This window comes from Schistocerca serialis, unplaced genomic scaffold (genome assembly GCF_023864345.2).
Source record: "Schistocerca serialis cubense isolate TAMUIC-IGC-003099 unplaced genomic scaffold, iqSchSeri2.2 HiC_scaffold_849, whole genome shotgun sequence".
Classification (NCBI taxonomy): Eukaryota; Metazoa; Arthropoda; class Insecta; order Orthoptera; family Acrididae; genus Schistocerca; species Schistocerca serialis.
In genome coordinates this window covers 11,302,801-11,329,334 of record NW_026048462.1, presented here as the reverse complement: position 1 = coordinate 11,329,334, position 26,534 = coordinate 11,302,801, and the positions used below count along the sequence as shown (strand labels likewise).

General features: G+C 43.2%; 1 protein-coding gene across 1 annotated transcript; it reads left to right on the top strand.

Moving 5' to 3' along the window:
- The first annotated feature begins 589 nt into the window (after positions 1–589).
- On the top strand, positions 590–26,534 carry LOC126452316 (uncharacterized). The gene is made up of 3 exons (XM_050091059.1): positions 590–649; positions 3,661–4,012; positions 26,515–26,534. Exons 1-3 carry the CDS (start codon positions 590–592, stop codon positions 26,532–26,534), a joined length of 432 nt encoding a protein of 143 aa, XP_049947016.1.

Genomic DNA, 26,534 nt, shown 5'->3' with positions numbered 1-26,534 from the left:
GATGTCATGTTACGAGACGCTATTACTCAAAACATTGCAGATTCTCGTATTCGTGCTGCTATCTTAAAGTTGCCTGACCCGTCGTTAGAGACTGTGATGAACATCATTGAAGCCCAAGATACTTTTGACTATGCTGAGTGTGAGTTAGATCAGCCATGTATTTCTCAAATTGCCTGTGCTAAGCAAGTTATGTCACGCCCGCGGCCCCACCGGCAGAGTCAGACTGTAAACACCAGCCGGCCGTGTCATGTTAAACACATTCGTCAGCCGCGTGTGCAAAATGATAGAGTTAAGTCTTGCCCTAAGTGTGTTCTTGCTCATGCTCGTGAACGTTGCCCGTTAAGAAACGCGGTTTGTCACTTTTGTCAAAGGAAAGGACACATCCAGACTGTTTGTTTGCGTAAACGCAAGAACAATTCTAGTGCTGCCCAGCCCATGGATATTCATGTTCTTCAAAGCCAGCCCCCCCAGAAGGTCGCGTTTAAAGACTCTTCCACGGTTCGTGTGGGTAATAAACTTGTTCGCAATAAGCCACCCACCCAGCCCTCTGCTATGCGACCCAAGCGTAATTCAAACGCTGTAAAAAGTAATGTACAGACTGCAAGTGAAGCGGGAGTTGTTGTTCCACCCGCCCAACCCACGAGTTGTCGTAAGCAGCGAACACGCGCTAAACGCGCTGATTTTGTGTCTTCCGCCTCCACTGCACCGATCCAGAGACAGTGTAATAAACTATTTGTGAAGCTACGCATCCAGGATAAGACCTCCAATTTTCAATTAGACACTGGTGCGTCTGTGACTCTCATAAATAGTGCTACGTATGCGGCTATCGGCCGCCCTACACTTTCAGCGGCAAAACATTCTTTGGCTACTTATAGTGGAGAACAAATTCCTGTGTTAGGTGTATGTAGCCTGCCAGCCACATTCCGTGGCAATACAAAAACAGTTTCATTCACAGTGCTCCGCGCTACAGACAGTGGAAACATTTTCGGATTAGACTGTTTTGACTTGTTTGGCCTGTCTATCCAAGACAATGTGTTGCAAATTAATTCTGTTGTTGTTCCTCAAGACAGCATAACCGATTTGTGTAAACAATACAGTGACATATTTAAAGACGAACTAGGTTGTGCTGCGAACTTTGCCGCTCATATTACGTTAAAAGATAATACTCAGCCTCGATTTTTTCGTGCTCGTCCAGTGCCTCACGCCCTCCGGGCACCTGTAGCAGATGAACTTCGTCGTTGGCAAAACAATGGTATTATTCAACCCGTTTCAGCGAGCCAGTGGGCTTCTCCCTTAATTATTATAAAGAAACCGTCTGGCAAGTTACGTTTATGTGCTGATTTTAAGTCGACAGTTAATCCTCAGACTGTCATTGATTCTTTTCCTTTGCCTAGACCGGACGAGCTGATGGATAAGTTAGGGGAAGCTCGTTTCTTTTCCAAAATTGATAAAATTGATCTCCGTGAAGCATATTTGCAATTGCCCCTCGACGAGCAATCACAACAGTATTTTGTCATAAACACGTCGTTGGGGTTGTTCCGTTTTCTGCGTTTGCCTTTTGGTTGTGCGTCAGCTCCAGCTGTTTTTCAGCGTTTTTTGTCACAACTTCTGGCTAATGTGCCATCGTGTTGCAACTATTTAGACGATGTTGTTGTGTCCGGTCGGACGCCTGCTGAACATTTCCGTAATTTGGAGTGTTTGTTTACAGTGTTGTCTCAGGCAGGCATACGTTGCAACATCGATAAATGTTCATTTTTCCTTACGGAGATGGAGTATCTGGGACATGTTATTAATGCTCAAGGCATTCATCCCTCCCAGTCACATTTAGCAGCTATTCGTGATTTGCCCGTCCCTCGCAATCTGCATGAATTGCAAGCAGTTCTTGGCAAATTGACATATTATATTATGTTTATACCTAATGCATCACAGATTGCTGCACCGTTGCATCGTCTCCGCCGTAAGAATGTTCCGTTTGTGTGGTCAGCTGATTGCCAATCCGCCTTTCAGCAGCTTAAAAAGGCTTTATTGAATGATCGTTGTCTGGTCCATTACGACCCTAACAAGCTTCTGGTGTTAGCTTGTGATGCCTCTTCTTTCGGCCTCGGTGCTGTGTTGTCTCACTGAGTCGGTAACACCGAACGTCCTATTGCGTTCGCATCTAAATTGCTAAACAAAGCTCAGTGTAATTATATGCAATTGGATAAGGAAGCGTTGGCTATTGTGTTCGGTGTCACAAAATTCCATCACTACCTCTATGGTAGACCATTCTATTTAGTAACAGATCACAAGCCCCTGACGTCACTGTTTCATCCGTCTAAACCAGTTCCTCAGCGGACAGCTCAGAGACTACAACGTTGGGCTCTTTTGTTATCACAATACCAGTATGAGATACTGTATCGCCCTACAGCTCAGCATGCAAACGCTGACGCGCTTTCTAGATTGCCGATTGCTGCGGATGATGTCTTCGATTCCTCTGACGACTCTTGCCATCAGATTGACGCCGATGAGCATCAATCCCTCCGGGATTTTCCGATTGATTATCGTCAGGTGGCACGTGATACAGCTACGGATCCTCATCTGAGTTTACTATTACGTTTTGTTCAACGTGGTTGGCCGTCCAAGGCAAAGGACATATTGGATCCTGTGGTTCGTTGCTATTATCCGCAACGTCATCTGTTGTCTGTTTCGCACGGAGTTTTGCTGTTACGCACCGAGAATGACCAGCTTCGTGTAGTGGTTCCCCAAGTGCTCCAATCCAAGGTCCTCGACTTGTTGCACCAAGGTCATTGGGGAGTGGTCCGCACCAAGCAGCTTGCCCGCCGTCATTGTACATGGATCGGCATTGATAAGCAGATTACGCAGATGTCTACAGATTGTTCGACGTGTGCCGAACACCAAGCTGCTCCGCCTCAACGCTATTTTGAGTGGGCACGCCCTGCCGGTCCCTGGCAGCGAGTACATATTCATTTCGCTGGTCCATATTGGCATTCTCGTTGGCTCATCGTGATAGATGCATTTAGTAATTTTCCGTTTGTTGTGCCCTTGCAGTCTACAACGTCTGCACAAACTATACAGGCGTTGACTTCAATTTTTTGTATTGAGGGTCTTCCAGAAGTTTTAGTGTCTGACAATGGTCCACAATTTACCTCTGCTGAATTTGAAAGTTTTTGTTCTGCCAATGGCATTCGCCATGTTCTTACACCGCCGTTCCACCCTCAATCGAATGGTGCAGCGGAGCGTTTTGTACGCACATTCAAGGATCATATGGACCGCCTTCGTGCTACGCACTCTCGTTAGCAGGCCCTCATCACGTTCCTGTCGTCGTACCGGACCACGCCACGCGACGGCCCTTCGCCTGCGGAGCTTCTCCACGGCCGTCGTCATCGCACCCTACTACGGTTGTTGCACACCCCGGATCGACCCGCCGCTTCTGAGCATCGCACGCCTTTTCAGCGCAACAACGCCGTTTTTTTCAGAGTTTATCACGGTCGCCGTCGTTGGGAACGTGGTACCGTGATAAGTGTCCAGGGTCGCGGTTTTTATACTGTTCAAGGTGCTACTGGGGTGCACAGGAGGCATCAGAACCAGTTGCGCCGCGCTGGCAGCCCGGATTCTGCCGCTCGTTCTTTGTCCACAGATTTAGTCCGCGGCGGGTTCCAGCCGCGACTTCCTGCTTCGCTGCCGCCCCCAGGGCAGCAGCAGCAGCCGTCGCCGTTACCACGCCGACAGCCCGTCCCGTTGATGCCTCCCGCGCAGCTTCATCCGGGAGCGCCCCAGGTGGTCGTTCCGGCGCCTGCGGTCCCTCTTCAGTCGCCACCGCCTTCGGAGCTGATGGACGTCGACCCCTCAGCCGGGCCGCCTTCCCAAGCGGTGGCTGTGCAGCCTGTCCTGCAGCCGCTTTCCTTGGGCACCCCCAAGGAGTCTGACACCGCAGCGCCTTGTCCGGCGCCCACTCAGCAGCCGTCGACGCAGCGTCAGGAGACGCTGCCTCTCTTCGTGGGCCCCGACGCCCGTCGCGTCCAGTACCAGAAGCTGCGCCCGTGGTCACAGGCGTGCACCCTGACCTCGGTTTTCAGTCGGTGTTTCCCGAGGCCCCGCGCAGCCGATGCTGGGGTGCGGACCGGGGACTGCCACCGACTACAGTCTCCGCCCCGGTCTCTTCTGCTACGCCTGCGGCCAGACCCCTCCCCCGCCGTCGACGCTCGCCACGACAATATTCAACGACGGTGCGGCGATTTGGAGGGGAGGAGTGTTATATCCTAGCCAGTAATGCCACCCGAGCCCACTGCCAAAAGGTCGGCAGCATCAAAGTCCGGACGCCGTCCGCATAAGCAGCGCCAGCGAGACAGCAAATCGCCGCAAGTCTGCGCGCGCCACCGCTGGCTTCTGGTTTCTTAAGCGCTGGAATCGCGAGCGCTAGGACAGTTCTGTATTCGCCGCTCAGTTGTATACTCGCCACCGAATTGTGTACTTGCTAGTCAGTTGTGTGTTCATCGCAGCAGAGTTGTTGTTTGTCGTCAGCCGACGCTGACCTAGTCGCTCCGACTCGAACTAGACAGGTTTCTGTAGACACGGAGTTCACTACTGTGTTTCTGTATCTTCGTTAATAAAGATAAGTACCGACTTTTATTTAATCAGAGTGTTTGGGTTTCCATCTTTCTGTTCACTGTTTCAGCGGACCGGTCGGCCCGCTATTAAAAGTGTGGCGGTGACTTCGTAAGCCGTTTCTACAGCGAATTGTTTGTCGCTACGAACGCCGCCACAAAAGGTTCTATGACATCTCCTTCTAAATCGAGTTACGTTTCTTTGGAAACGACATGATTTTCCTTTGTGATACGAGTATCTCCTTTGCGATGCACTATTGCATCTTTACTACATCCCTCGCTCCCTCACATTGACTAATTAACACAGAAATTGCGTCGCTATGAAATACTATGTGTTCCTTGGCGTATCCTTCTAACTCGAGTACCGTTTCTATGGAAACGACAGGATTTACTTTTGCGATACGAGTATCTCCTTTCTGATGCACTATTCCATCTTTACTGCATCCCACGCTCCCTCACATCAACGAATTAACACAGAAATTGCGGCGCTATGAGATACTATGGTTACTATGACATCTCCTTGTAAATCGAGTAACGTTTCTATGGAAACGACAGGATTTTCATTTGGGAAACGAGTATCTCCTTTCCGATCCACTATTAGTTCTTTACTGCACCCCTCACTCCATCACATTGACACATTAACACAGAGACTGCGTCGCTATGAAATACTATGGGTTCCATTACTTTTGCTTCTAAATCGAGTACCGTTACTATGGAAACGACAGGATTTTCTTTTGGGATACGAGTATCTCATTTTCCAATGAAGTAATTATTCATTACTGCACTGCTCGTGTCCTCACATTGACGAATTAACACTGAATTTTGCGTCGCTATGAAATACTGTGGGTAATATGACTTCTCCTACTAAATCCAGTAACGTTTATATGGAAAGGACAGGATTTTCTTTTGGGATACGACTATCTCCATTCCGATGCACTATTCCATCTTTACTGCATCCCTCGCTCCCTCACATTGACGAAGTAACACAGAAATTGCGTCGCTGTGAAATACAATGGGTTCAATGACATCTCCTGCTATTTCAAGTAACGTTTCTATGGAAACGACAGGATTTTCTTTTGGGATACGAGTATCTCCTTTCCGATACACAATTCCTTCTTTACTTCATCCCTCGCTCCCTCACATTGAAGAATTAACAAGGAAATTGCGTCGCTATGAAATACTATGGGGTCTATGATATCTTCTTCTAATTCGAGTTACGTTTCTATGGAAACGACAGGATTTTCTTTAGGGATACGAGTATTTCCTTTCCGAAGCACTATTCATTCTTTACTGCATCCCTCGCTCCCTCACATTGACGAATCTACACTGTATTAGTGTCGCAATGATATACTATTAGTTCTATGACATCTCCTTCTAAATCGAGTAACAATACCATGGAAACGACAGGATTTTCTTTCGGATACGAGTATCTCCTTTCTGCAGCACTAATCCTTCATTACTGCACAACTGACGCCCTCACATTGACGAATTAACACAAAAAATTGCTTCGCTATGAATTACTATGGGTTCTCTGACTTCTCATTCTAAATCGAGTAACGTTTCTATGGACACGACAGGATTTTCTTTTGGGATAAGTGTATCTCCTTTCCGATGCGCTATTCCATCTTTACTGCATCCCGCGCTCCCTCACATTAACGAATTAAGACAGAAATAGCGCCGCTATGAAATACTATGTGTTCTATGACGTCTCCTTCAAAATCGAGTAACATTTCTATGGAAAAGACAGGATATTATTTTGGGATGCGTGTGTCTCCTTTCCGATGCACTATTCCTTCTTTACTGCATCCCTCGCTCCCTCACATTGACGAATTAACACGGAAATTGCGTCGCAATAAAATACTATGGGGTCTATGACATCCTCTTCTAAACCGAGTAACGTTTCTATGGAAACGACAGGATTTTCTTTTGGGATACTACTATCTCCTTTACGATGTAATATTCCTTCTTTACTGCATCCCTCGCTCCCTCGCATTGACGAATTAACACAGAAATTGCGTCGCTAAAATACTATGTGTTCTATGACGTCTCCTTCAAAATCGAGTAACATTTCTATGGAAACGACAGGATTTTATTTTGGGATGCGAGTATCTCCTTTCCGATGCACTATTCCTTCTTTACTGCATCCCTTGGTCCCTCACATTGATGAATTAGCACAGAAATTGCGACACTATGAAATACTATGGGTTCTATGACATCTCCTTCTAAATCGAGTTACGTTTCTTTGGAAACGACATGATTTTCTTTTGTGATACGAGTATCTCCTTTCCGATGCACTATTGCTTCTTTACTGGTGCCCTCGCTCCCTCACATTGACGAATCAACACAGATATTGCGCCGCTATGAAGCACTATGTGTTCTATGACATCTCCTTCAAAATCGAGTAAGAATACTATGGCTACGACAGGATTTTCTTTCGGATACGAGTATCTCCTTTCCGCTGCACTAATCATTCATTACTGCACTCCTGACGGCATCACATTGACGAATTAACACAAAAAATTGCGTTTCTATGAATTACTATGGGTTCTCTGACTTCTCCGTCTAAATCGAGTAACGTTTCTATGGACATGACAGTATTTTCTTTTGGGATACGAGTATATCATTACCAATGCACTATTCGAACTTTGCTGCTTCCCTCGCTCCCTCACATTGACTAATTAACTCAGAAATTGCGTCGCTATGAAATACTATGTGTTCCTTGGCATATCCTTCTAAATCGAGTAACGTTTCCATGGAGACGACAGGATTTACTTTTGCGATACGAGTATCTCCTTTCCGATGCACTATTGCTTCTTTACTGCAGCCATCGCTCCCTCACATTGACGAATTAACACAGAAATTGCGGCGCTATGATATACTATGGTTACTATGATATCTCCTTGTAAATCGAGTGACGTTTCAATGGAAACGACATTATTTTCATTTGGGAAACGAGTATCTCCTTTCCGATCCACTATTAATTCTTTACTGCATCCCTCACTCCATCACATTGACACAGTAACACAGAAGCTGCGTCGCTATGAAATACTATGGGTTCCATGACTTCTGCTTCTACATCGAGTAACGTTACTATGGAAACGACAGGATTTTCTTTTGGGATACGACTATCTCCATTCCGATGCACTATTCCTTCTTTACTGCATCCCTCGCTCCCTCACACTGACGAATTAACGCAGAAATTGCGAGGCTATGAAATACTATGCGTTCTATGACATCTCCTTCTATATCGAGTAACGTTTCTATGGATAGGACAGGATTTTCTTTTGGGATACGAGTACCTCGTTTCCGATGCACTATTCCTTCTTTACTGCATCCCTCGCTCCCACGCATGGACGAATTATAACAAAAATTTCGTCGCTATGATATACTATGGGTTCTATGACATCTCCTTCTGAATCGAGTTACGTTTCTTTGGAAACGACAGGATTTTCTTGTGGGATACGAGTATCTCCTTTCCGATGCACTATTCCTCCTTTACTGCATCCCTCGCTCCCTCACATTCACGAATTAACAGAAAAATTGCGTCGATAAAAAATACTATGCGTTCTATGACATCTCCTTCTAAATCGGTTAACGTTTCTATGGAAACGACAGGATTTTCTCTTGGGATACCAATATCTTCTTTCCGATGCACTATTCCTTCTTTACTGCATCCCTCGCCCCCTCACATTCACGAATAAACAGAAAACTTGCGTCGCTAAGAAATACTATGGGCTCTATGACATCTCGTTCTAAATCGCGTAACGTCTCTATGGAAACGACAGTATTTTCTTTAGGGATACGAGTATCTCCTTTCCGATGCATTAATCCTTCATTACTGCACTCCTGGCGCCGTCACATTGACGAATTAACACAGAAATTGCGTCGCAATGGAATACAATGGGTTCTATGACTTCTCCTTCCACATCGAGTAACGTTTCTATGGAAACGAAAGTATTTTCTTTTGGGATACGAGTATCTCCTTTCCGATGCACTAATCCTTCTTTACTGCATCCCTCGCTCTCTCACATTGACGAATCAACACAGAAATTGCTGCGATATGAAATACATTGGGTTCTATGACAGCGCCTTCTAAATCGAGTAACTTTACCATGGAAACGACAGGATTTTCTTTCGGGATACGAGTATCTTCATTCCGATGCACTAATCCTTCATTACTGTACTCCTGGCGCCCTCACATTGACGAATTAACACTGAAATTGCGTTGGTATGAAATACTATGGGATCTATGACTTCTCCTTCTAAATCGAGTACCGTTTCAATGGAATCGACAGGACGTTCTTTTGGGATACGTGTATCTCCTTTCCGATGCACTATTCCTTCTTTACTGCATCCCTCGCTCCCTCACTTTAAAGAATTAACATATAAATTGCGCCGTTATGATATACTATGGTTTCTGTGAGATCTCCTTCTAAAACGAGTAACGTTTCTTTGGAAACGACAGGATTTTCTTTTGAGATACGACTGTCTCCTTTCCAATGCACTATTCCTTCTTTACTGCATCCCTCGCTCCCTCACAGTGACGAATTATCACAGATATTGCGTCGCTATGAAATTCTATGTTTTCAATGACATCTGCTTCTAAATCGTGTAACATTTTTACGGTAACGACACGATTTTCCGTTGGGATACGAGTATCTCCTTTCCGATGCTCTATTCCTTCTTTACTGCATCCCTCGCTCCCGCACATTGACGAACCAACACTGAAATTGCGTCGCTATGAATTACTATGGGTTCTATGACTTCTCCTTCTAAATCGAGTAACCTTTCAATGGAAACGAAAGGAATTTCTTTTGGGATACGTCTTTCTTCTTTCCGATGCACTATTCCTTCTTTACTGCATCCCTCGCTCCCTCACTTTGACGAATTAACACAGAAATTGCGTCGCTATGATATATTATGGGATCTATGTCATCTCCTTCTAAATCGAGTATCGTTTCTATAGAAAGGACAGGATTTCCTTTTGGGATACGAGTATCTTCTTTCCGATGCACTATTAATTCTTTACTGCATCCCTCACTCCCTCACATTGTCACATTAACACTGAGATTGCATCACTATGAAATACTATGGGTTCCATGACGTCTGCATCTTAGTCGAGTAACGATTTTATGGAAACGACGGGACTTCCTTTTGGGATACGAATTTCTCCTTTCCGATTCACTAATATTTTATAACTGCATACGTTGCTTCCTCACATTGACGAATTAATACCTAAATTGCATCGCTATGAAATACTATGGGTTCTCTGACATCTCCTTTTAAACCGAGTAACGTTTCTATGGAAACGACAGGAATTTGTTTAGGGATGCGACTATCTCCTTTCCGATGCACTATTCCTTCTTTACTGCATCCCTCGCTCCCTCACTTTGACGAGTTAACACAGAAATTGCGTCGCTATGAAATATTATGGGTTCTATGACATCTCCTTCTTAATCGAGTAACGTTTCTATGGAAACGATTTGATTTTCTTTTGGGATACGAGTATCTCCTTTCCGATGCACTATTCCTTCTTTACTGCGTCCGTCGCTCCGTCACTTTGACGAATTAACACAGAAATTGCGGGGCTATGTAATACTATGCGTTCTATGACATCTCCTTCTAAATCGAGTAACGTTTCTATAGAAAGGACAAATGGCTCTGAGCACTATGGGACTTAACATCTATGGTCATCAGTCCCCTCGAACTTAGAACTACTTAAACCTAAGTAACCTAAGGACATCACATAACACCCAGCCATCACGAGGCAGAGAAAATCGCTGACCCCGCCGTGAATCGAACCCGGGAACCCGGCGTGGGAAGCGAGAACGCTACCGCACGACCACGAGATGCGGGGTATGGAACGGACAGGATTTTCTTTTGGGATACGAGAATCTCCTTTCCGATGCACTGTTCCTTCTTTACTGCATTCCTCGCTCCCTCACATTGACGATTTACCACAGAGATTTCGTCGCCGTGAAACACTAGGGGTTCTATGACATCTCCTTCTAATTCGAGTAACGTTTCTATGGAAAAGACGGGATTTTCTTTTGGGATACGAGTATCTCCTTTCCGATGCACTATACCTTCTTTACTGCATCTCTCGCTCCCTCACATTGACGAATCAACACAGAAAATGCGTCGCTATGAAATACTATGGGTTCTATGACATATCCTTCTAAATCGAGTAACGTTATTATGGAAACGACAGAATTTTCTTTTGGGAAACGAGTATCTCCTTTCCGATGCACTATTCCTTTTTAACTGCATTGCTTGCTACCTAACATTGACCAATTAACAGAGAAATTGCGTCGTTATGAAATACTATGGGTTCTATGACATCTCCTTCTAAATCGAGTAATGTTTCTATGGAATCGACCGGACTTTCTTTTGCGATACGACTATCTCCTTTCCGATGCACTATTCCTTCTTTACTGCATCCCTCGCTCCCTCACTTTGACGAATTAACACCGCAATTGCGGGGCTATGGAATTCTATGGGTTCAATGACATCTTCTTCTAAATCGAGTTACGGTTCTATGAAAAGGACAGGATTTACTTTTGGGTTACGACTATATCCTTTCCGATGCACTACTCCTTCTTCACTGCACCCCTCGCTCCCTCATATTGGCGAATTAACACATAAATTGCGTCGCTATGAAATACAATGGGTTCTATGACATCTCCTTCCAAATCGAGATACGTTTCTACGGAAACGACAAAATTTTCTTTTGGGATACGACTATCGCCTTTAAGAAGCACTTTTCCTTCTTTACTGCATCCCTCGCTACCTCACATTGACGAATTATCACAAAAATTGCGTCGCTATTAAATACTGTGTGTTCCATGACTTCTCATTCTAAATCGAGTAATGTTTCTATGGAAACGAAAGGATTATCTATTGGGATACGTGCATCTCCTTTCCGATGCACAATCCATTCTTTACTGCAGCCCTCGCATCCTCACATTGTCGAATTAACACAGAATTTGCGTCGCCATGAAATACTATGTGTCCTATGACTTCTCCTTCTAAATCGAGTAACGTTGCCATTGAGAAGATAGGATTTTCTTTTGGGATTCGACCTTGTCCTTTCCGATGCACTATTCCTTCTATACCGCATCCCTCGCTCCCTCACATTGACGTATTAACACAGAAATTGCGTCGCTATGAAATACTATGTGTCCTATAACATTCCCTTCTAAATCGAGAAACGTTTCTATGGAAAAGACTTGATTTTCTTTTGGGAAACGAGTATCTCCATTCCGATGCTCCGTTGCTTCTTTACTGCATCCCTCCCTCTCTCACATTGACGAAATAACACAGTAATTGCGTCTCTACGAAATGCTATGGGTTCTATGACATCTCCTTCTAAATCGAGTAATGTTTCTGAGGAAACGGCATGATTTTCTTTTGGGATACGAGTATATCCTTTCCGATGCACTATTCCTAATTTGCTGCATCCCTCGCTCCCCCACATTGACGAATTAACACAGAAATTGCGTCCCTATGAAATACTATGGGTTCTATAACATATAGTTCTAAATCGAGAAACGGTTCTATGGAAACGACAGGATTTTCTTTGGGATACGAGTATCTCCTTTCCGATGCACTATTCCTTCTTTACAGCATTCTTCGCTCCCTCACATTGACTAATTAACACTGAAATTTTTGTTCTATGTAGTACTATGGGTTCTATGACATCTCCTTCTAAATCGTATAACCATTTTATGGAAACGACAAGATTTTCTTTTGGGATATGAGTATCTCCTTTCCGATGCACTATTCCTTCTATTCTGCATCGTTCGCTAGTTCACATTGACGTATTATCACAGAAATTGCGGGCCTACGAAATACTACGGGTTCTATGACATCTCCTTTTAAATCGAGATTCGTTTCTATAGAAAGGACCAGATTTCCTTTTTGGATACGAGTATCTCCTTTCCGATGCACTATTAATTCTTTACTGCATCCCTCACTCCCTCACATTGTCGCATTAACACTGAAATTGTGTCACCATGAAATACTATAAGTACTACGACTTCTCCTTCTTAATCGAGTAACGTTGCTATGGAAACGACAGGATTTTCTGTTTAGGATAAGACTATCCCCTTTCCGACGCACTATTCCTGATTTACTGAATCTTTCGCACCGTCACATTTACGAATTAACACAGAAATTGCGTCGCTATGAAATACTATGGGTTCTATGACTACTCCTTCTAAATCGAGTAACGTTTCTATGGAAACGACAGGATTTTCTTTTCGGATACGAGTATCACCCTTCCGTTGCCCTATTCCTTGTTTTTTGCATCCGTCGCTCCATCACATTGACGAATTAACACAGAAATAGCGTCGCTATGAAATACTATGGGTTCTATGACTTCTCCATCCAAATCGAGTAACGTTTCTATGGAAACGACAGGATTTTCATTTGGAATACCACTATCTCCTTTCTGATGCACTATTCCTTCTTTACTGCATCCCTCGCTAACCCACAATGACGAATTAACACAGAAATAGCGCCGCTATGAAATACTATGTGTTCTATGACATCTCCTTCTAATTCGTGTAACGTTTTTATGGAAACGACAGGATTTTCTTTTGGGATACGAGTTCCTCCTCTCCGATACACTATTCCTTCTTTAATGCATACCTCACTCCCTTACATTGACGAATCAACACAGAAATTGCGTCGCTTTTAAATACTATGTCTTCTATGACTTCTTCTAGTAAATCGAGTAACGTTTGTATGGAAACGACAGGATATTCTTTTGGGATACGACTATGTCCTTTCCGATGCACTATTACTTCTTTACTGCATCCCTCGCTCCCTCACACTGACGAATTAACACAGAAATTGCGTCGCTACGATATACTATGGGTCCTATGACATCTCCTTCTAAATAAAGTAACGTTTCTATGGAGACGACTGGATTTTCCTTTGGGATACCAGTATCTCCTTTCCTATGCACTATTCCTTCTTGACTGCATCAATCGCTCCCTCACATTGACGAATTAACACAGAAATTGCGTCGCTATGATATACTATGGGTTCTATGACATATCCTTCTAAATCGAGTAACGTTACTATGGAAACGACAGGATTTTCTTTTGGGATACGAGTATCTCCTTTCTGATGCACTATTCCTTCTTTACTGCATCCCTCGCTCCCTCACATTGACAAATTAACACAGAAATTGCGTCGCTATGAATTACCATTGGTTGTATGACTTCTCATTCTGAATCGAGTAACGTTCCAATGGAAACGACAGGATTTTCTTTTGGGACACGACTATCTCCTTTACGATGCACTGTTCCTTCTTTACTGCATCCCTCAATCCCTTACATTGACGAATTAACACAGAAATTGCGTCGCTATGATATACCATGCGTTCCATGACATCTTGTTCTAAATCGAGTAACGTTTCTATGGAAACAACAGGATTTTCTTTTGAACTACTACTATTTCCTTTACGATGCACTATTCCTTCTTTACTGCATCCCTCGCTTCCTCACATTAACAAATTAACACAGAAATTGCGTCGCTATGAAAAACTATGGGTTTCATGACATTTCCTTCTAAATCGAGTAATTTTTCTTTGGAAACGGCAGGATTTTCTTTTGGGATACGAGTATCTCCTTTCCGATGCACTAATCCATCCTTACTGCATCCCTCCCTCCATCACATTGACGAATTAACACAGAAATTGCGACGCTATGATGTGCTATGGGTTCTATGACTTTTCCTTCTAAATCGAGTAACGTTTTTATGGAAACGACAGGATTTTATTTTGGATTACGCGTATCTTCTTTCCGATGCACTATTCCTTCTTTACTGCATCCCTCGCTCCCTCACATTGACGAATTAACACAGAAATTGCGTCGCTATGATATACTATGAGTACTATGACTACTCCTTCTAAATCGAGTAACGTTTCTATGGAAACGACAGGATTTTCTTTTGGGATACGAGTATCACCCTTGCGTTGCACTACTCCTTCTTTTCTGCATCCCTCGCTCCATCACATTGACGAATTAAAACAGAAATTGCGTCGCTATGATATACTATGGGTTCCATGTATTCTCCTTCTAAATCAATCAACGTTTCTATAGAAACGACAGGATTTTCTTTTGGTATACGACTATCTCCTTTACGATGCACTACTCCTACTTTGCTGCATCCCTCCCTCCCTCACATTGACGAATTAACACAGATATAGCGTCGCTATGAAATACTAATAGTTCTATGACTTCTCCTTCTAAATCGAGTAACGTTTCTATGGAAACGACAGGAGTTTCATTTGGGATACGAGTATCTCCTTTCCGATGAACTAATCTATCTTACTGCATCCCTCGCTTCGTCACATTGACGACTTAACACAGAACTTGCGTCGCTATGAAGTACTATGGGTTTATGATATCTCCTTTTAAATCGAGTAACGTTTCAATGGAAACGACAGGATGTTCTTTTGAGATATGTGTATCTCCTTTCCGATGCACTATTCCTTCTTTACTGCATCCCTCCCTCCCTCACATTGACGAATTAACACAGACATTTCGTCGCTATGAAATACTATGGGTTCTATGACATCTCCTTCCAAATCGAGTAATTTATCTTTGGAAACGGTGGGATTTTGATTTGGGATACGAGTATCTCCTTTCCGCTGCACTATTCCTTCTTAACTGCATCACCCGCTCCCTCAGATTGACGAATTATCACAGATATTGCGTCGCCATTAAATACTATGTGTTCCATGACTTCTCATTCTAAATCGAGTAATGTTCCTATGGAAACGAAAGGATTTTCTATTGGGATACGTGTATCTCCTTTACGATGCACAATTCCCTCTTTACTGCATCCCTCGCACCCTCACATTGACGAATTAACACAGAAATGGCGTCGCTATGAAATACTATGGGTCCTATGACTTCTCCTTCTAAATCGAGTAACGTTGCCATTGAGAAGATAGGATTTTCTTTTGGGATTCGACCATCTCCTTTCCGATGCACTATTCCTTCTTTACCGCATCCCTCGCTCCCTCACATTGACGAATTAACACAGAAATTGCGCCGCAATGAAATACTATGTGTTCTATAACATTCTCTTCAAAATCGAGAAACGTTTCTATGGAAAAGACTTGATTTTCTTTTGGGAAACGAGTATCTCCATTCCGATCCTCCATTCCTTCTTTACTGCATCCCTCCCTCTCTCACATTGACGAAATAACACAGAAATTGCGTCTCTATGAAATGCTATGGGTTCTATGACATCTCCTTCTAAATCGAGTAATGTTTCTGTGGAAACGCAGGATTTTCTTTTGGGATACGAGTAACTGCCTTCCGATGCACTATTCCTCCTTTACTGCATCCCTCGCTCCCTCACATTGACGAATTAACACAGAAATTGTGTCCCTATGAAATACTACGGGTTCTATAACATCTCCTTCTAAATCGAGAAACGGTTCTATGGAAACGACAGGATTTTCTTTGGGATACGAGTATCACCTTTCCGATGCACTATTCCTTCTTTACAGCATCCTTCGCTCCCTCACATTGACTGAATAACACTGAAATTTTGGCGCTATGTAGTACTATGGGTTCTAAGACTTCTCCTTCTAAATCGTATAACCATTTTATGGAAACGACAGAATTTTCTTTTGGGATACGAGTATCTCCTTTCCGATGCAGTAATAATTCTTTAGTGGATAATACACTCCCTTACTTTGACGAATTAACACAGAAACTGCGTCGCTATGAAATACTATGGGTTCTATGACTTCTCCTTCTAAATCGAGTAAGGTTTCTATGGAAACGACAGTATTTTCTTTAGGGATACGAGTATCTCCTTTCCGATGCATTAATCCTTCATTACTGCACTCCTGGCGCCGACACATTGACGAATCAACACAGAAATTGCTGCGCTATGTAATACATTGGGTTCTATGACAGCGCATTCTAAATCGAGTAACTTTACAATGGAAACGACAGGATTTTCTATTGGGATACGAGTATCTTCATTCCGATGCACTAATCCTTCATTACTGCACTCCTAGCGCCCTCACATTGACGAATTAACACTGAAATTGCGTTGGTATGAAATACTATGTGATCTATGACTTCTCCTTCTAAATCGAGTACCGTTTCAATGGAAACGGCAGGATGTTGTTTTGGGATACGTGTATCTCCTTTCCGATGCACTATTCCTTCTTTAATGCATCCCTCGCTCCCTCACTTTGACGAATTAACATATAAATTGCGGCGTTATGATATACTATGGTTTCTATGAGATCTCCTTCTAAATCGAGTAACGTTTCTTTGGAAACGACCGGATTTTCTTTTGAGATACGACTGTCTCCTTTCCAATGCACTATTCCTTCTTTACTGCATCCCTCGCTCCCTCACAGTGACGAATTATCACAGATATTGCGTCGCAATGAAATACTATGGGTTCTATGACATCTCCTTCTAAATCGAGTAACGTTTGTATAGAAAGGACAGGATTTCATATTGTGATACGAGTATCTCCTTTCCGATGCACTGTAGCTTCTTTACTGCATCCCTCGCTCACTCACATTGACGAATTAACACAGAAATTGCGTCGCTATGAAATACTATTGGTTGTATGACTTCTCCTTCTGAATCGAGTGACGTTTCTATAGAAACGACAGGTTTTTATTTGGGATACGACTATCCCCTTTAAGAAGCACATTTCCTTCTTTACTGCATCCCTCGCTACCTCACATTGACGAATTATCACTGATATTGCGTCGCTATTAAATACTATGTGTTCCATGACTTCTCATTCTAAATCGAGTAATGTTCCTATGGAATCGAAAGGATTTTCTTTTGGGATACGAGTATCTCCTTTCCGATGGACTAATCCATCTTTATTGCATCTCTCGCTCCGTCACATTGACGACTTAACACAGAAATTGCGTCGCTATGAAGTACTATGGGTTTATGACATCTCCTTCTAAATCGAGTAACGTTTCAATGGAAACGACAGGATGTTCTTTTGGGATACGTGTATCTCCTTTCCGATGCACTAATCCTTCTTTACTGCATTCCTTGCTCCCTCACATTGACGATTTACGACAGAGATTTCATCGCCGTGAAATAGAAGGGGTTCTATGACATCTTCTACTAATTCGAGTAACGTTTCTATTTAAACGACGGGATTTTCTTTTGGGATTCGAGTATCTCCTTTCCGATGCCCTATTCCTTTTTTACTGCATCCCTCGCTCCCTCACATTGACGAATCAACACAGAAATTGCGTCGCTATGAAATACCATGGGTTCTATGACACATGCTTAAAAATCGTGTAACGTTACTATGGAAACGACAGAATTTTCTTTTGGGATACGAGTATCTCCTTTCCAATGCACTATTCCTTCTTTACTGCATCCCTCGCTCCCTCACATTGACGAATCAACACAGAAATTGCGTCGCTATGAAATACTATTGGTTCTATGACTTCTCCTTGTGAATCGAGTGACGTTTCTATAGAAACGACAGGTTTTTATTTGGGATACGTCTAACTGCCTTCCGATGCACTATTCCTTCATTACTGCATCCCTCGCTCCCTCACATTGACGAATTAACACAGAATTTGTATCGCAATGATATACTATGGGTTCTATGACATCTCCTTCTAAATCGAGTAACGTTTCTAATTAGACAATTGGATTTTCTTTTGGGATACGAGTATCTCCTTTCCGATGCATTATTCCTTCTTTACTGGATCCCTCGCTCCCTCACTTTGACGAATTATCCCCGAAATTGCGGGGCTTTGAAGTACTATGGGTTCAATGACATCTACTTCTAAATCGTGTTACGGTTCTATGAGAAGGGCAGGATTTACTTTTGGGATACGACTAACTCCTTTCCGATGCACTATTCCTTCTTTACTGCATCCCTCGCTCCCCCATATTGACGAATTAACACATAAATTGCGTCGCTGTGAAATATTATGGGTTCTGTGACATCTCCTTCCAAATCGAGTTACGTTTCTATGGAAACGACAGGATTTTCTTTTGGGATACGACTATCCCCTTTAAGAAGCACATTTCCTTCTTTACTGCATCCCTCGCTACCTCACATTGACGAATTATCACAGATATTGCGTCGCCATTAAATACTATGTGTTCCATGACTTCTCATTCTAAATCGAGTAATGTTCCTATGGAAACGAAAGGATTTTCTATTGGGATACGTGTATCTCCTTTCCGATGCACAATTCCCTCTTTACTGCATCCCTCGCACCCTCACATTGACGAATTAACACAGAAATGGCGTCGCCATGAAATACTATGGGTCCTATGACTTCTCCTTCTAAATCGAGTAACGTTGCCATTGAGAAGATAGGATTTTCTTTTGGGATTCGACCATCTCCTTTCCGATGCACTATTCCTTCTTTACCGCATCCCTCGCTCCCTCACATTGACGAATTAACACAGAAATTGCGCCGCAATGAAATACTATGTGTTCTATAACATTCTCTTCAAAATCGAGAAACGTTTCTATGGAAAAGACTTGATTTTCTTTTGGGAAACGAGTATCTCCATTCCGGTCCTCCATTCCTTCTTTACTGCATCCCTCCCTCTCTCACATTGACGAAATAACACAGAAATTGCGTCTCTATGAAATGCTATGGGTTCTATGACATCTCCTTCTAAATCGAGTAATGTTTCTGTGGAAACGCAGGATTTTCTTTTGGGATACGAGTAACTGCCTTCCGATGCACTATTCCTCCTTTACTGCATCCCTCGCTCCCTCACATTGACGAATTAACACAGAAATTGTGTCCCTATGAAATACTACGGGTTCTATAACATCTCCTTCTAAATCGAGAAACGGTTCTATGGAAACGACAGGATTTTCTTTGGGATACGAGTATCTCCTTTCCGATGCACTATTCCTTCTTTACTGCATCCATCGCTCCCTCACATTGACTAAATAACACTGAAATTTTGGCGCTATGTAGTACTATGGGTTCTAAGACTTCTCCTTCTAAATCGTATAACCATTTTATGGAAACGACAGGATTTTCTTTTGGGATATGTTTATCTCCTCTCCGATGCACTATTCCTTCTATACTGCATCGTTCGCTAGTTCACATTGACGTATTTACACAGATATGGCATCGCTATGAAATACTATGGGTTCTATGACTTCTACTTGTAAATCGAGTGACGTTTGTATGGAAACGACCGAATTTTCTTTTGGGATACGAGTATCTCCTTTCCGATGCAGTAATAATTCTTTAGTGGATAATACACTCCCTTACTTTGACGAATTAACACAGAAACTGCGTCGCTATGAAATACTATGGGTTCTATGACTTCTCCTTCTAAATCGAGTAACGTTTCTATGGAAACGACAGGATATTCTTTTGGGATGCGACTATCTCCTTTCCGATGCACTATTCCTTCTTTACTGCATCCCTCGCTCCCTCACATTGACGAATTATCATAGAAATTGCGGGCCTACGATATACTACGAGTTCTATGACATCTCCTTCTAAATCGAGTATCGTTTCTATAGAAAGGACAGGATTTCCTTTTGGGATACGAGTATCTCCTTTCCGATGCACTATTAATTCTCTACTGCATCCCTCACTCCCTCACATTGTCGCATTAACACTGAAATTGCATCACTATGAATTACTATGGGTTCCATGACGTCTGCTTCTTAGTCGAGTAACGTTTCCATGGAGGCGACGGGACTTCCGTTTGGGTTACGAATTTCTCCTTTCCGATTCACTAATCTTTCTTAATTGCATCTTTCTTAACAGCATCTTGGTTGACCTCCTCTTGGCACTCCCGCCGGGATGAGGTTATGTTAACTAGGCTGTGTATCGGCACTGCCTTTTTGCCATCGTCATTTGATAAGTAGTGCTACCCCACCGCTTTGTACATATTGCACCCAAGTTTTAACAGTCTGCCAATTCCTGACGAAATGCCCTTTTTTTAACCATTTGTGTTCACGCTTTGGTTTGCCATCTGAGTTATCGGCCGTTTTAGCAAATAACATGCGAGCTGTTGACCATGTTTTACTTTTTATCTGCTAAAGCAATACAGTGAAGGCCATTTAATTTTTAGTTTTGGACCTCCGTTTCTGTTTGGTGTCTTTTCTAGCCCTTTCTCCGTGTCCCCGTTTTTAGCTGTATTCTCTTATCTCAATTGGGACTGATGTGTAGTCGTTTTTTAACTCCTCTTTGTCTTTGTGTTCTATAGTTTTGACTTGAATACAATAGAGGGATACATTCCACTTGGGAAAAAAATATCTAAAAAGAAAGATGATGAGACTTACCAAACAAAAGCGCTGGCAGGTCGATAGACACACAAACATATACACTAAATTCAAACTTTTGCAACAAACGGTTGCTTCATCAGGAAAGAGGGAAGGAGAGGGAAAGACGAAAGGATGTGGGTTTTAAGGGAGAGGGTAAGGAGTCATCCCAACCCCAGGAGCGGAAAGACTTACCTTAGGGGGAAAGAAGGACAGGTATACACTCGCAAACACACACATATCCATCCGCACATGCACAGACACAAGCAGACATTTGTAAAGGTAAAGAGTTTGGGCAGAGATGTCAGTCGAAGGAGAAGTAAAGAGGCAAAGATGTTGTTGAAAGACAGGTGAGGTATGAGTGGCGGCAACTTGAAATTAGCGGAGGTTGAGGCCTGGGGGATAAAGAGAAGAGAAGATATACTGAAGGGCAAGTTCCCATCTCCGGAGTTCTGACAGGTTGGTGTTAGTGGGAAGTATCCAGATAACCCGGACGGTGTAACACTGTGCCAAGATGTGCTGGCCGTGCACCAAGGCATGTTTAGCCACAGGGTGATCCTCATTACCAACAAACACTGTCTGCCTGTGTCCATTCATGCGAATGGACAGTTTGGAGCTGGTCATTCCCACATAGAAAGCTTCACAGTGTAGGCAGGTCAGTTGGTAAATCACGTGGGTGCTTTCACACGTGGCTCTGCCTTTGATCATGTACACCTTCCGGGTTACAGGACTGGAGTAGGTGGTGGTGGGAGGGTGCATGGGACAGGTTTTACACCAGGGGCAGTTACAAGGGTAGGAGCCAGAGGGTAGGGAAGGTGGTTTGGGGATTTCATAGGGATGAACTAAGAGGTTACAAAGGTTAGGTGGACGGCGGAAAGACACTCTTGGTGGAGTGGGGAGGATTTCATGAAGGATGGATCTCATTTCAGGGCAGGATTTGAGGAAGTCGTATCCCTGCTGGAGAGCCACATTCAGATTCTGATCCAGTCCCGGAAAGTATCCTGTCACAAGTGGGGCACTTTTGTGGTTCTTCTGTGGGAGGTTCTGGGTTTGAGGGAATGAGGAAGTGGCTCTGGTTATTTGCTTCTGTACCAGGTTGGGAGGGTAGTTGCGGGATGCGAAAGCTGTTGTCAGGTTGTTGGTGTAATGGTTCAGGGATTCCGGACTGGAGCAGCTTCACACGTCCATCCACATCAAACCCACCAACAAGCAACAGTACCTCCATTATGTCAGCTGCCACCCATTCCACATCAAACGGTCCCTTCCCTACAGCCTTGGTCTTCATGGCAAACGAATCTGCTCCAGTCCGGAATCCCTGAACCATTACACCAACAACCTGAAAACAGCTTTCGCATCCCGCAACTACCCTCCCAACCTGGTACAGAAGCAAATAACAAGAGCCACTTCCTCATCCCCTCAAACCCAGAACCTCCCACAGAAGAACCACAAAAGTGCGCCACTTGTGACAGGATACTTTCCGGGACTGGATCAGACTCTGAATGTGGCTCTCCAGCAGGGATACGACTTCCTCAAATCCTGCCCTGAAATGAGATCCATCCTTCATGAAATCCTCCCCACTCCTCCAAGAGTGTCTTTCTGCCGTCCACCTAACCTTTGTAACCTCTTAGTTCATCCCTATGAAATCCCCAAACCACCTTCCCTCCCCTCTGGCTCCTACCCTTGTAACTGCCCCCGGTGTAAAACCTGTCCCATGCACCCTCCCACCACCACCTACTCCAGTCCTGTAACCCGGAAGGTGTACATGATCAAAGGCAGAGCCACGTGTGAAAGCACCCACGTGATTTACCAACTGACCTGCCTACACTGTGAAGCTTTCTATGTGGGAATGACCAGCTCCAAACTGTCCATTCGCATGAATGGACACAGGCAGACAGTGTTTGTTGGTAATGAGGATTACCCTGTGGCTAAACATGCCTTGGTGCACGGCCAGCACATCTTGGCACAGTGTTATACCGTTCGGGTTATCTGGATACTTCCCCACTAACATCAACCTGTCAGAACTCCGGAGATGGGAACTTGCCCTTCAGTATATCCTCTCTTCTCTTTATCCGCCAGGCTTCAACCTCCGCTGATTTCAAGTTGCCGCCACTCATACCTCACCTGTCTTTCAACAACATCTTTGCCTCTTTACTTCCGCCTCGACTGACATCTCTGCCCAAACTCTTTACCTTTACAAATGTCTGCTTGTGTCTGTGCATGTGCGGATGGATATGTGTGTGTTTGCGAGTGTATACCTGTCCTTCTTTCCCCCTAAGGTAAGTCTTTCCGCTCCTGGGGTTGGGATGACTCCTTACCCTCTCCCTTAAAACCCACATCCTTTCGTCTTTCCCTCTCCTTCCCTCTTTCCTGATGAAGCAACCGTTTGTTGCGAAAGCTTGAATTTAGTGTGTATGTTTGTGTTTGTTTGTGTGTCTATCGACCTGCCAGCGCCTTTGTTTGGTAAGTCTCATCATCTTTGTTTTTAGATATTGTTTTGACTTGGGTGCATATGCCCCAGTTGTTTTTTGTGCCCTAAAGCAAAACAAAACCAAAACCTTCTTTCCATTCCCTCATTATCCTATGCCTCACATCTAGAGGCCCATTTTCTATCAACCAGTCACGGCTTCTCTGCACCCCTTGTGCATACTCCAGAGTTTATGATAAACTATTTCCATCTGCCTGTCTTCTTTGATGCTTTTTCTTCCCCCTCCAAATTCCAAAATCTGCATTGCAGCTATTACTTCGTTCAACGTATCTCTAGTGCTCATGAGTTGCTCTGCTCTGCTCTACTTTAAATGAGCTACTGCAGCTGACAAAATCCTGAATATTTCCTCCAGGGTAGCACCCCATGGGATTGACAGTGACAGGGTGACCCACTAACAGTAAACTAACCACCCCCCCCCCCCCCAAAAAAAAAAAAAAAAAAAAGAGGGAGAGAAGAGAAAAACCTAATACGATGATGCAGACATTCAAATACACTGCCCTCATACACGTATTGAAAGTCAACATTCTGACAGAATGGCTACTCATGGATATTTCTATCGCGAACTCAAAGACAATGAGTGAGCTGGGCTCTCAGTGGAATACTGTACCCATTAAAAATTGTGCAAATAAATACACACAAACTTTGATCATCATCAGCTTTCACCTATTTGATCCAATACGTATCAATACAAACTTGGCAAAAAGACTCATGCGTTCTGTATGAACCTTGCAGTAAACACCCACAGGCGTCAGTGACGCAGTAATATCTGCGAGAACATTTGTTTATCTTGTTGAGTTTACAGAGATATGGGTGTCTTCAGGGTGGAGGTTTACAACTGGTTGTAAGATCTTCTGCTGTAAAGAAGTGCTGCTGTCTCTTCAACGAGACGTGACATCACCCTGCAGGCAGCTACTGCTTTCTGCTCTGATGGTGGCAGCATGGGGCGAGGACGTTTCCCACCGAATGTTGTGTGATACACTGCAGCTCTCACCTCAGTGTGCTCAAAGACTTGTAAAGAGTATACCCTGGTCATCCACCATTAATTGACCAAGACTGCAGCAAATGTTCATGAGTTGGTCAGGAGACTGTGCGAACGTGGCACACCTGGTTGGTGTGGAGATGGCAACTTGCAGATCATCTACGATGGTCCGCAATAGAGGAGGGCTGGCTGTGCACTAGTCTTCTTGTCCACAGTAAACCAGTAGACAGCAACAGCAGACTATGGATGTGGTATGCATCAGGCTGGCTGCATCTCGGTGTTGGAAGTCAGCAAGCAGGTAGCAGGTAGGAGGAAAAGAAAACAAGACCCTGGTCCAGGGAATGGTTGAAATTGAGGGAGAAATATACCCATGAAAATATTCTAAAGCTAATGTTACACCCAGTACCTTATGATTACATCAGTTTTCTATAAATGGACACTCAAAATTTTAGTAACTGGTTTACTTCACCCTCACATTGAAAAAGAGGACACACATATGTGAATATTCTTGGTTCTCTAATGACATTCCGTTAAAATATCACAACATGGGAACGTGTATAATACATCATTTGTGTAAGAATTAGAGAACTTTGATTTTTTTTCACTTTTTTAAATTTTATTGTACCTCCAGTTTATGTTGTGCGTAGAATATTAATTTTTTTAACTAGTTCATGCATAATACATGGCAAGAAAAGACACAGTGCCTCTACCATTTTGGTAATTGCAGTGCTATTTTGTTTTTATCCTTGATCATAGTTTCGATAGTTGTGAAAATTCATTAAATCATAAGATAAATTGTTCTAAAACTCTTTTTATCTTAACATGTGCAGCAAAGCATTAACACAAACAATGTCTATCATCATGTCAAATCTGCTGTCATCAAAATTTGTCTCAAACACACTTCATTATTGACAAACATGCCAAATAGCGCTACACGTGGTCAAATAAATGACAAATCTAGTAAAATTTGACAGATTATCAAACGTTTTGTAATCCTATTACACTAACATCATGTCAATTGTCAGACATATTAACAAACTTCTCAAAGAGAAGAGAGAACTGAAACTTCCTGGCACATTGAAACTATCTGCTGTATCAGGCCTTAAAATTGGTACCATTGTCTTTTGCAGGCAATTGCTCCACCAACTGAGCTGTTCAAGCAAGACTAATGACCTGTCCTCAAAGCTCTCATCTCCTCCCTGCCTTTCTTCACAGAAGTTCTCTTGCATACCGTGTGGGACCCATACTCCCAGAAGAAAGGATAAGAGGACATGTGGCTTAACCATAGCCATGGGGAATAGTTTCAAGAATAAATTATCAGTCAGCAATGGAGTGAGGTACCAGCAGAAGTAAAGCTGTGAGGGTGGGTCGTGAGTCATGCTTTGATAGCTCATTTAGTAGAGCACTTGTTTGAAAAAGGCGAAGATTGGAGTCCCAGTCCGGAACCGAGTCTTAATCTGCCAAAGTTTCAAATCAACACACACTGTTATGCTGAGTGAAAATTCACTCTGGGATCCCTCAGGTTGTAGCTAAGCAGTCTTCACAGTATTTTCTTCCAACAGTGCTAGTCCCACAAGGATGCAAGAGAGCTTCTGTGAAGTTCGGAAGGTACGAGATGAGGTAATGGCAGAAGTAAAGCTGTGAGGATAGGTCATAAGTCATACTTGGATAACTTAGTCAGTAGACCACTTGCCCACAAAAGGCAAAGGTCCTAAGTTCAAATTGTGGTTCAGCATACAGTTTTAATCTGCCAGAAAGTGGTTTCAATTTGCCAGAAAGTTTCAAATTGGTGCACACTGTGATACTGAGTGAAAATTCATTCAGAGGAGAGGGAACTGTTAGACTAAGTGTCAGAAACAATTTTCACAAGTTCTATGGAACTTAAAGCAAAATGCTGTATGTTAGTAATTTCCTGCCATTATATGAGTAGACGACTGTGCCAAAATACGTCCGGTAGTTATGACATCAAGTGGTTCACTCAAAATTTCATGGAACAATCTATATGCTGGGTAAAGTTTTAGATCCAACATACTTGCAGTGTATATTTTCCCACACTATCTTTAGTGGCTTCTAGTACTTACTTGTGAAATAATTTCACAAAGCGAGGAAATTTTATAATTTATTTTTTATTCTTTTTATATTCTTGTGTCTTTCAGATGCAACAGTAGAAACATAG